Here is a 12,330-nt window from a genome sequence, read left to right on the forward strand (position 1 = left end):
ATAGCTCTTTGTAGGTCATCCATGATGATGATCAGGCTCACAGGCAGCTAGTTTTTACTCCTTCAACATTCTTCTGTTACAGTTTGGTCCTGTATACAGTAAAAATAAGGAGGGAGTCATTCTGCTGTCACTAATACAATCTCTCGTGCTTGGCTGAGGGGGAAAATCGAGCACATTTCAAAGAACAGATTGCCCATAAGTTGCATTTCTGACAGCTCTTGACATAGGAAAGGAGAAGAAGAGAGATTTGATAGTCTGCTGCCAGTTCATTAGATTTTGGTTTCAGGCTAGAAATAAAAGTGGTTTTATGCTTTGTATTTTGGGTGGAATCAGAAATCCAGCAATAGGAGCCCAGGTTCCTGTACAGTGCAAGCTAACACTTCAGTGGGGCAATTTGTGAAGTCATCTGTGTTTAGTCTATGGCTGTCTATTAGAGTTCCAAAGCAGGGAGAAGATAAGATACCTAGCTCAAAGCTTAAGAAAGATGCCAGTTTACTTAGAAGATTTGTGGCCAGCCATGTTTTCATTGGAATAAATGCCTAAAATAACTTTTTTTCCCAAGAATTGTGCAAGGGTGTTTGAAAGAAAGACTAGGTGGGCATTCAGAGCTTTGATCTCCTAAGTCTACGTCAGAGGCCTATTATCCTTAGTAGATACTGTTTTTTAACTAGTTGAAGTGATGCTTTATTCTTCTCAGGATAGATATTGTATTTCTATTCAACAAAGTTACAGGAGTTGTTCACTGGCTTCCTTAGACCGTGCTATGGTCTAGGTGTCCTAAGAACTTCTGGATCTCTGATTTCATGAGAGCACATGGTGTACCTGTTATCCTTGGATATAGTATGTAGACTGCCAGTATCTCATAAGATTATTAAAATGTGCTCCTCCAACTCTCCATAGTATCTACATATTGTTATTATTTTATTTTTATTTACCAAGTTTTTTCTCTATCTTTACAGAACTATTACAAGCTACCTACTCTGATGAAGTTGAATTTCGTTCTTCAATTTTAATTTACCCAATACAGCCTAAAATCATGATGAAAAAGCAGCACATACCTGCAAGCAAAGCTTCCTTGGTCCTCTTCCTGTGCCAAATGATTTCTGCATTGGATGTACCTCTTGACTGTAAGTATTAGCCTGCTAAATAAGTGCAGAATAATGGAAGATTAGTTAAATAATTTCTGTGTAGGAAGATTAAGATAACTTCACGTGGAGCATGGAGTTTGCTCACTGCAGTCAGGACAATATGACTATTTACACTAATTTACGGAAGGTCAAAAAAAACTGTACATATAAAATGACTGAGGTTGTTCACTTGAGGAAGGTTAACATAATATTCTCACACTTTGGTGGGCCTTTATTGAACATTTTCTTTCAAAATGAGGGGCAGAGAATCCCAGTTACATGCTATTTATTTGTGAAATTAAGATCATAGTGACGATTTTCTGAAAACCCCAGGACAATTCCTAGTTTCTGTAAACAATCACCCTTATCTTCGTATAAGATGTTTCCAGGAGCTGATGTGAAATCTAGTAAAAGTTTCAAATAGCTAAAATTCATACAGACTACGTTTTGATCCGGGAGAGTAATTTAGGCTCTTAAATTCCCTAAGCAGTGCCTGAAGACAGTTAAGTACCTAACTTTAAGTGAAAAGCATGAGTGCTGGGCAGGGAACTCTTAGCCCGTGAGGAAACATCTAGGAGAGAGGAAGTCCCAAGATATGAAATTCTAGTATAAGACTGCGTTGGTGGGGAACCTTGAAGGTAGCACTCCATACTGAAAGGGAAGCATTAGTAACTGCTTGCATTTTATAGCCCTGATAGCTAATTTTATGAAATTATATGCTTCATGTTGTTATTTTCTTCTTAAGATAAGCATGATCACATTTTCAGAGTTCAGTGAACCATGTTTCACCTCACAGTGACTATTCATTTGTTAAACTAATTACCAGAGAAGAGCACATTAGGGCTGGTGTTAAACTGATAGATTAATACATCAGTAAATTTGCCTGTGATTCTAATCTGCATGGCTTTCTTTAACCCCATGTTTTTGATACCTTCCCACCTTCCATAAATGCATGTTTTTCTTCCATAAGCATTGACATAAATTGCAACTGCTTTGGTGTTTTTTTTCCCCATGTATATTTACAAACCAATGACCTGTATTTCTGTAAGATCAATACGTCTGAATCACATCAGACTTGTTGTGCTGTGAATACATTTAGAGAATAAACTGTGCCTTAATGACAGTTTTAAAAGTTTGATTAATGGATGCCTTATTTTCTATATTTGAGTTTTCTCCCTAAAATTTTTTGCAGGGTAGGAATAGTCTTTTTAAATCCATCTTGTAGTTTAGGAGCTACATAAAGTGTGCACCACTCTAGTATCTTTTGTACAGAGCAACACTTCAGGTTAAATTAACCAGAAATACATCAATAGAAAAAAAATGGATAGCCCTTTTAGATGTATCATGTTAACCCTCAATTAATTTGTTCCCTACTATGTAACATTTAATAACCTTGTTAGATCTGACAAAGTCACATACTTGAATTTTTAGCCAAAAATCATATTAAACCCAAATTACATCTATAATGATGTCATTGTTTTCATAAATAATTATTAGAATGGGCTCTGGGAGACCACCACAAGGGGAGGACTTATATTTTCTGTGGGTTTACCCTGGATACTTACCACAGAGACCTGGTGGCGAGAACATACTTGAGTAGTTGAAACTTTAGGTTTGATCCAGGTTAGCATCTCCTATCCTCATTTGTATGTCAGAGTAGGTAAGGGATGGCTGACAGTTAGCTGACCAAAAGCAAGCTGACTTGCACTAAAACATTATTACTGAGAAGACATGTATGTAAAATATTTGAAGTAAGCAATAAAGATATGATGACTAAAATTTTTTTTCTTTAGTTATTTTTCAAACCAGAAAGGATTGCATGTCTGTTGAGCAGAATTAGGTGCTTTCGTCTTTGTAAGATTAATTTTAGCCTGAAGCATTCTCTTTGTTCTTCCATGTGATAGTATGGGTGGATTGATTTTGACTGCAGCATGAGGGCGGTGCACTCCATTAATTCTGATTTGCTTTCTCCTCAGTATCAGTGTTTTATGTCCTTGCAGGGCCAAAATCACATGCCATGGTTGCCCTTAAAAAGTCAACACCTGAGAAAAGTTTCTCATACCATGAATTTTGAGATAAGCGTAGTAATATCTGACACAGTGGAAATCGTGGCTAGAATTCCAGGCATCACTACCTGGGTTACAGGGCTACATGTTTTAAATGTTTCCTTTTTAATGGTGACCAATGTATTTGTCAGAGATACTTACCTTCCCTCTCAAAAATGCTAATTTTCTTTTAACTAACAAATGTTTCTCTTTAATCTCCATTTATCCATTCTACTGCTGATTCTGATGGGGGAATAAAAGCAAAACTTCTAGAAGAATGTAAGTTCTTGTCCACAAAACTAGCCTGTGTACTGTTGAAAATTAATACCAGTTGTATTGCAAATGGAATTTGCAGTCCAAAAACGTGTGATTCTTACATTTTGTTCATAATTTGGTTTGCTGTAACTAGAAGTGTTGTGCATGCAGTGTTCAGAAAATAATTGTGTGATTTTCATTTGCGTGCTATCTGAACATTAAAATATTTACTTAATATCATCATAAGCAATATTTCATTACTACTTTCAGGAGTAAATATATTTAATAAAAAATAAATTCATTGGAATATATATGCTTACATACTATTCTACATGTCCAAGCTGGAGATATTCTTACACCTTTAAAAAACTGTGGATACAGTTATTTAAGTAGACCTCAACTTTTATAGGATCTCCTAATTCAGCTCTAGGGTCATGTTTAATTTAGTAAGTTTTAAGTGCTGTGCATAGCACAAGAGTGGAGACGTCAAGTCTTTGATGTGCATCAGGTGGAATATCCTGTATGCTGGGCAGCTTTCATGTCTTGTCCCTTTCCAGAGTGTGCTTGCTTTCCAAGTAAGCATCTGACATGAACTGACCCCAGGAACTGCCTCTGAGAGGGGAAAGGGCTGTCTTCAAAGTGCCTCTCTAAAGAAATACACAAAAAGTCGTCATTGTGGAAAAATGTCACCTTTCCTTTTAAGCACTCTCCTCTTTGCAGTGAGGAAGAGGAGTAGAACTCAGCTCTTCATGGCCTGTTCTGTTCTGCTTAGCTGCTATATCTCATCATGATTCCGTGATCTGATTTTTTTTTTTCCCAGGCTTTACAGACAGCTACCTCTTTCTGTGCAACAGAGTACTGAGTGTGTAACTGTAGGGAAGATTTAAAATAAAAATACAAGTTTTACAGCTTTAACTGGCTAGAGTGAGGCATGAGAACACAATTAATGATTAAACTATTTTGCTGAAGTGGCTAGAAATTAACCCAAAGTACTAGCAACGGGTATTGCTGGACAGACAATTTACAACATTTAGGCAGGTATGTTCACGGATGTGTTACTAAACTGGTTCCTTCTGATGACACTGAATGATAAACTGATGAATAAAGTTGAGGAGGACACCCTTCTCACTATATTAGTATTGTAAACAGGATTTTTTTAATGCAAAAATGAATGTAGATAATGGTATCAGATTATAAACTTCTTTAAATAGGTAAACACCAACTATTTGTCAGGTGAACAAATTCTGTTTTGTGCTACTCATTCTAGAGTACTTGGTAAATAGTGAATATTTAATATTAGTTTCTCCTGGGGCAATTCACAAGTCTGACTATATTTTTATGGGTTTTTTTAAGGAGAATCAATACCAGACTTGTACATTTACTCAATTTAGAAACCTGTTACTATTTTTGAAGTTTTTTACACTTTTACTTAAAACAGACCTTTTACTCCTGAAAAGTAGCTCCTAAAAAGAATGCTTTGTAGATTAATTCAATATGTTGAACACAATAAATGAGTGAAAAGTTCACACCCATAAAGAATTTGGAAATACATAAAATGTTTAGAAATACAAAGAAAAGGGTTTTTTTTGCTTCTGTGTGGTAAAAACTATTTTGTGTGGTTATACATCTCGCAACTCTTCGTTCTGGATTTGTTTGACTTAGAATTCAAGCGTACTTTGGTTTTGTCAAAATCTATTGAAATCTGATGTAGACAAATGATGCTTATTAAACTTTTGGGCCAAGATCATCATCCACTGTAGCTCAGCTGGAAGTTAGTATGGGTACATGTATTTACAAGAACAGAGGCCTTCAGCCTCCTAATACAAAGGAAACTTTAATCCCACTCTTCTGTCAATGATTTGGTTGCTAATTACAATTCTGCTTTCTCTGCTTTCAAAACTGTCATGCTGATACTTTGAAAATATTGTTAAATGCCTCTCTGTTTCTTATATTCCATAACGAAGTGTCACAACCTCCTACGATAACTCAGCAATCTCCAAAAGATTACATTGTTGACCCTCGAGAGAATATTGTAATACAGTGTGAAGCAAAAGGAAAGCCACCTCCTAGGTTAGTATCATTTTGGTTTGCTTTTGTTGGCCTAACAGCATAGGAAAACTAGGAGAAAATAATATAACTTTAGTAAACTGACAAGTATATGGATATGTTTGTGCTAGCACACACAGAAACATGCACACAGTTCTACCTTTAATTTAACCCACCAGATAGTGGCATAAATTTGACTGTTCTCATACTCGACATTTAAACTATTTAAACTTTTCTGTAGTCATCATGCAACTGCAGTATTTTTTTTTTCTCCTCAAAGGCCTAACAATAAAATAATAGTTATTAGAGGAGCAGGTAGGTAAATACCTATGGAAAGCACTAAGAGGCATACCATGCTATGAACTGGACCACATTCCAGCTTTAGGTGTAGTGTCTCAGGAGAGGGGGTGTTGAATAAATTCAGAATAACACTACTAAATTCAAATTTAAAGGTTTGTAAATCATTCTGTTTTACAAGGCTCATCTTGAAATACGTTAGCGTTTTGTTGGAAGTTATGTAATCTGTGTCAGTTTTAATGATCAGGAGCCGTGATTTACCAAGTGTATTTAATAGCCTGAAGGTTTGGTTTTGAAATGGTGACTCTTAAGTATAAAGCAAATTCCTGATCATATTCCATTTTAAGGCTCTGTTTCAGTATCTTGAAATCTCTGAAAATTCATTTCAATATACTGGGTCCCTTTACGGGAAAGAGCAGTAGCTGTGGTGCATCCTGGCATTGCTGATAACTGCTGCTGATTTTGGAGACTCTAGAGAAAAATGTGCTTCTCTGCTCTCAGTAGTGTTATGCTACAGCTTACTTAGCAAGGTCAGTCTATAGTTGTCTATACAGAGACACACTGAGCTCCTTAAATATACCTCTTCTGAATAACCAGTGTTTTTTCTACATTATTCCTTCTGGTTGCCTTGGGATCACGGTCATTATCATGCTGGGTATCAGAATGGAGAAGATGGTGATTATCTGTGATGCTGTCACCCTTTCCAGTGTTCTGTTAATGCTAGGCATGCCATAAAGCTGCTGTGTTTACCAGCATTCTAATTTAGCAGGCACAGTGCTGTTCCCAAGAGTCTGGGTGTTGACCTGGGGAGTTAGATGATGATTGCACTCTTTATGACAACTATACAGCTTCTGCATATATTTCTCTTGAACTCCTTTTTTGGGTTGCAGTTAACTTAGAGAATGAGAGCCCTGTCTTTGAGTTACGTATCTTAGTCATGTGCCAGGGCACTCTTCTATACAGCCTCATCTTTCCCATCAAACCTGTGTGTCTTTTTTTGTCCTGTTACAGAGGAAGTGACAGGGTTTAAGTGCAGAATTTTCTAATGAGTTTCATAAGCTTGTTAGTCTTGCTTATTTTTAAAGAAATTATATCCAAATACTTTATTTCAATAGTCACTCTGGTTTGTCAGTCATGATGACCTGCAAATGCAGGTACTTGAGATGCTTCAGAGTTCTGAAGCTGAAGATGAACGTTCTCAGACCAGAGTATGAACTGTCTGCTACAACAGGGTAACTTCTGGTTGGTGAGAGCAGCTGGCATAGAGGCTTATGGATGCGCTGCTACCTCTGGCTTGAGCAGCAAAGGTTCTGACTTTCATGGATCTCAAATTCGGGGTTTCATACCACACTTACTTCCTCTCATTTGAAGCAATGCTATGGTTCCCTGTATCCTTCAGAGTTATTGGTTGCAGAGAATTGCAGAAACCCCACATTCTACAGCTTCACCCACAGTGTTCACTCTTGGTTCACTCTGCATGCTAGGCCTCCCAGAAAACGCTGCCATGTGGAGCAGTGCTGCTGGTCAGGTCCAGTTCTTCTGCTTTCCTCCACCACAAAGTGCAAATACCATGTCCAGTCCTGCCTTCCTCCTGCAGAAGGTCAGCACTCAATTGGAGTCACTTAAAATTTGAGCTTTTCCAATACCATAGAAGTTTGTTTTCAGGAAGCACGCTACCCAGTGAGCATATATAGTGTTTGTGTTTAAGGTTATGAAGCTAAAATGTTAACAAGTACAAAAACTGCTCTGCAGCATTTGAACCTTTGACTGCTCATCACTTCAGAGGCGTTGGTCTAGCTCTTTGTAACTATACTTTTGACCATTACCAAAAACTAAGTAAGAAACTAGTGCTTTGCAGTAGTATAAGTTGTAGACCGAGAATCTGCTTTTTTTACATTTTTTTTAAATAAGTTCTAATAGTCTTAATTTTTAGTGACTGCTTTTCAAAACATCTTTTGCTTTGAGTAACACTCCAATTTTCTAGATTAATTATGGGCTATCAGACTGCAAAATTTCATTTGAAGAATCATGGTTGCTTGCATTAGAGTAGTGAAAAGGAATCAAACTCGCCACACAGTCTTTAATTCACTTGCATAACTTTAAAATAGCCAAATGAATTAACAGAAATGGTCTCCTGCTGGGACCTGAGATGACACATTTCAGCTCAGAGCAAGTTTTTAGGGGCAGGTTTATAAACCCTTTTACAATAGGTTTTCAAATGGAAATGCTAATGCAGCTTTAGCAATATCAGTTCTCACAGGTGTTACTGTATCATTTTTAGTAGAAATAAAATAACAACTTTTCCCTATACAATTAACTTCAGAATCTTTTAATGTAATTTTTTTTCTAAAAAATATTGAGTTTGAAATGGCTCCTGTTAAGTTTAACCAAGACTTTTTTCTTAAAGTGTTGCGAGATTTCTTATATTAAAACATGCTCTATTAGTTAATTTAGTTGGGGAACAAATTTTACCTGTGAAAGAAAAAAATACTCCGCATTATTGAAAATTACTTCTTTCTTCTTTCTCTCCATACAATCTACAAAAGGCAACTGAAGAAGAAACATTTATTTTTCTTTGTATTATTTTAGCTTCTCGTGGACACGCAATGGAACTCATTTCGATATAGATAAAGATGCACAGGTAACAATGAAACCAAATTCAGGCACCCTTGTCATAAATATTATGAATGGTGGGAAGGCAGAAGCATATGAAGGAGTATACCAGTGTACAGCAAGGAATGAACGAGGAGCAGCCATTTCTAACAATATTGTTATAAGGCCTTCTAGTAAGTGAAGCTCTTAATGTTCATAAAATGTGAAACTTTTCAGTTTGCTTATTTTCTTATGAATGTTTCATGCTTTTTTCATGTCTTAAAAAGTTAATCATCACAGTGATCATGTTATAAGGTATTGTATATTTTCTGATACTTAGATTTAATAATGTATTGCATGTTCTTGCCAATATTGTGTAAAACATTTAATAACCAAGATGCTTTCTTGGTATTTTTGGGTACATCTGGATGACCTATCATGTTTGAAATTGGGTTGCATATATGATGCTACAACTAGAATAAAATGTTTAGTCTTTAATGCACATCATTGATGAGGACAATTCTTATTCTCCCTTTGATGCATGTATTCCTTAGTTTTTCTAATAGCTCTAATACAGAACAGATTAGGACCAAAAAGAGAATATAGCTAAAGAATTTTGATTAATAGTGAACTGTTTATACAGCTTTTTATGTGATATTTATCTCAGATAAGTTTTTCAAACTTCTCAGTTTAAAATGTGCTATTCTCACATGTTTTAATAAAACTTCTTGTGTATCATACTGTTCCAGGAACCTGTTTTTCTAAATTCATGCATAATAATTTTTTTCATCATTGTAGTTAAAACTTTCGAAGATACTGTTACAAAACCTCTAGTGAGTAGCCAACACAATGTGCATCAGTTGATTATACTTGTAGCAAATCTTTGCTGTTTTTGAAGGAAATCTTGTTTTCTCCTAAGAAAATAAACAACAAAAAAAATTAAATCTTTAGTAAACATGATAGGACTTAACGTTCTTATGCATGTGGTTCTTTTTCTTCTGGAATATTATGTGCATTTTTTCCTTAAATTCAGGACTTTTTGTCAATCTCAAGTTTCTATGTTAAAATTACTTTCTGTAGGATCCCCTTTATGGACGAAAGAAAAACTAGAACCAAATCATGTTCGGGAAGGGGATTCCCTAGTACTGCACTGCAGACCTCCTGTTGGCTTACCACCACCTATAATATTTTGGATGGATAATGGTGAGTTTGGTTTTCATGCAGAATTAGTTTACTTTTTGCAGTTTTTCTGCATGGTTGATCATTGCTTACCCAGATCGCAGAGGGTGGAATTTCCCTCTGAGTTAAAATTCAAAGAATTGCCGTTTCTGAAGAAATGAAGAAACAAGCAGACATTTGGCAGACACCAGCAGCTATTTTTTAACCCACTGGGGGAGAATGGGAAGACAAGGGAGCTCAAGATGAAACTCAGAAAGGTCTATACATTTACAAACCCACAAACAGCATAATCGAGCCAGTGTGGATCAATGCAGATCATAATAATGGACTGTGTATTATAATTGAGATAAATGTGTTCTTGTTTTCCCTTAGCTTTCCAAAGGCTGCCTCAAAGTGAAAGAGTTTCACAAGGTCTAAATGGGGACCTTTATTTTTCAAATGTACAACCAGAAGACACCCGGGAGGACTATATCTGCTATGCAAGGTTTAATCATACGCAAACTATACAGCAGAAACAACCCATTTCTGTAAAAGTCTTTTCAAGTAGGTATTGCATTGCCTAATTATATGTTTACATAGTATTTATCCAGAATTCTCAAGTTATTTCTCATAGTTAAGTAGTGTTACACTAGGGAATTTTTTCATTTTCATTCTAAATAAGAAATTACATTACTGTATAAGCTTAAAATGTAATCTCCAGTTTTCCTGACATATGATTAATTTTAAAAGCATTTTTTTCTCTTTACAAGGCTTTGTCTTTTGGAAAAATGGTTTCAAATATTTGAAATATTTTAAAGGTACTGTGTAAAAAAATTAGTAGTTTTCAGATAGTTTTCATGTCCAAGAATATTGAGTTATGATTATTGTAACTATTGAAACAAATTAATCAATCATTTGATTAACTTGCTGTGGTCACATCATCACCTTTTGATTCCCAGTACTTTGATTTATCCCTCTTTTATGCATTCTTCATGATATTCTGTTTATTTCAGTGGATTCATTGAATGACACTATAGCTGCTAATTTGAGTGACACTGATATTTATGGTGGTGAGTTACACTGGTCCCCACTGATACTCCCTGTTTCACAGTAGCATTTAGTTAACTAACTTCACCTCCATGGCTACTTAACCTTTTGCTCCCTTTTCAGTTTCTAATTAAGGTTTCTATTAGTGCTGGTGATAATACATACTTTAGAAAGGGACTGCACAGTGTGCTCATTCTAAATATATAATGTTTCAGTCTTATTGTGACATGTGACTCATGCAAAATATGAAATCTTACAATAAATGAATCTTTCACACTGTGGCAGCTATAAAAAACTGTCTCTTTGATTGATTCTATAATTTATATTTTTCCTCCAGTTTGTCCAGTCATTTGATATGTTCATTATCACTAGGACTATTCAGTATCACATGCTGTGTAATAAATAACAACAATTAAGCATTTAACGGATGCACTTCACATTTAATGGCTTATTAAATGTACCATTCCTTTTTAACATTTCATAAGTGTAAAACTGTAATTAATTAAAATCTAAACACTTTGATACTATCTGTATAAATAACTTCATAGGGGGAAGATGAGTTTTGTTTGTCTGGTGTTTAAGCTGATATTCACATTCATCTATGTTGAATGGTCTTTTGTATATTGTGAATTAAATCCTTCCAGCTACGTGTATGTGTTTTTAGCAAGGCTGACTTTGGAGCAACACTGATACTGGAACACTCAAGGTCCTAGGCTCTCCACTGGACACTGTGTGAGCTAGAAAATAGATGATATTTATTCTATTTTCTTTTTCCTTGTCAAGTGAGGCTTTGCACGTATTAAACCATAACTTATGGAAATCTCAAATAAGACAGGGGCACTAAATATTTCAATTCTCTGTATCGAAGTAAGATGTCATTCAGGAAAAAAATAAATATGTACTTGAACACAGAATTTACCACACTTGGTGAGGAAAACACCATTGAGTTGGCTTACAACTCAGAAATACCAGAGGTAATTCTTCTGAATTGTCATAGTCTCGCAAAATGTGTCAGCAGTCATTAGCCGTGCTGAAAATGGGTAGATTAATTATTGCCTATGACTGTCAACTGCTTTCTTGGCTCCATCCTGCCCTTTTATCCCAACTGAAATTCTTCATGTACTAGTTTTTAAGGAATTCGTAACACATACTGTATTTAAACTAAGTGTTCTATTTATCAGTAAGTGTACTCTAATATTAAACAAGTTTATTATGTTTCTGCTCACATTTTTAAAAAATACAATAATTTAGTGTAAGGATTCAGACTGCTTACTGTTTAGAGCAATCTAATCCTGTATTTTAAAATGGCTCTAAATGAACATTGGAGCATTTACAGAAAACATTCTATTATTACAGAAAGCACTCTTATTCTGAATTCCATAAAGGCACATGCAATACAGTAAGACTTCAAAAGCCAACAGAGTATAAAGTCAGAATTGGTCCTTATATTTATAACTGTCTGTTTACTGTGGTTATTTCTTGCAGGTTAATCAATAATTCTTTGTTTCCAGACTGGGGAACACCTTGAATTAAAGTTAAATATATAGTTAGAGGAGAATGGAAGGCTTAACTTCTGAGAAGGTGCCTCACCTTGTCTAGAAAATACTGAATAAAGCATACTGCAAAAAGGAGTGTACCTTTTATCCCCTTGGTTTATATTTCTGAATACAATATTTTGTTGAAAGCCCAGGATTTTTTTGTAACTTTCAGTCTTGCATTATGACTCACACCAGTGACCTTATTCCCCATAATAGTCCTGCTGA

The 12,330-nt window shown here is 35.4% G+C and overlaps 1 protein-coding gene across 7 annotated transcripts in view; it reads left to right on the forward strand.

Moving 5' to 3' along the window:
- The first annotated feature begins 1,018 nt into the window (after positions 1–1,018).
- NRCAM (neuronal cell adhesion molecule) overlaps positions 1,019–12,330 on the forward strand; it is a 70,252-nt gene continuing 58,940 nt past the window's right edge. For 3 of the 7 annotated variants that reach the window (XM_008939050.1, XM_008939052.1, XM_008939047.1), the window contains exons 1-6: positions 1,037–1,127; positions 3,434–3,451; positions 5,392–5,497; positions 8,360–8,556; positions 9,443–9,565; positions 9,914–10,084. In XM_008939050.1, coding sequence (XP_008937298.1) covers positions 1,037–1,127; positions 3,434–3,451; positions 5,392–5,497; positions 8,360–8,556; positions 9,443–9,565; positions 9,914–10,084 — 706 coding nt within the window. Of the gene's footprint in view, positions 1,128–3,433; positions 3,452–5,391; positions 5,498–8,359; positions 8,557–9,442; positions 9,566–9,913; positions 10,085–10,533; positions 10,591–12,330 lie in introns of all 7 variants that reach the window. The other 4 variants (XM_008939045.1, XM_008939049.1, XM_008939048.1 and 1 more) reach the window with 3 other exon arrangements.

This window comes from Merops nubicus, unplaced genomic scaffold (assembly GCF_000691845.1).
Source record: "Merops nubicus isolate BGI_N331 unplaced genomic scaffold, ASM69184v1 scaffold1124, whole genome shotgun sequence".
NCBI lineage: Eukaryota > Metazoa > Chordata > Aves > Coraciiformes > Meropidae > Merops > Merops nubicus.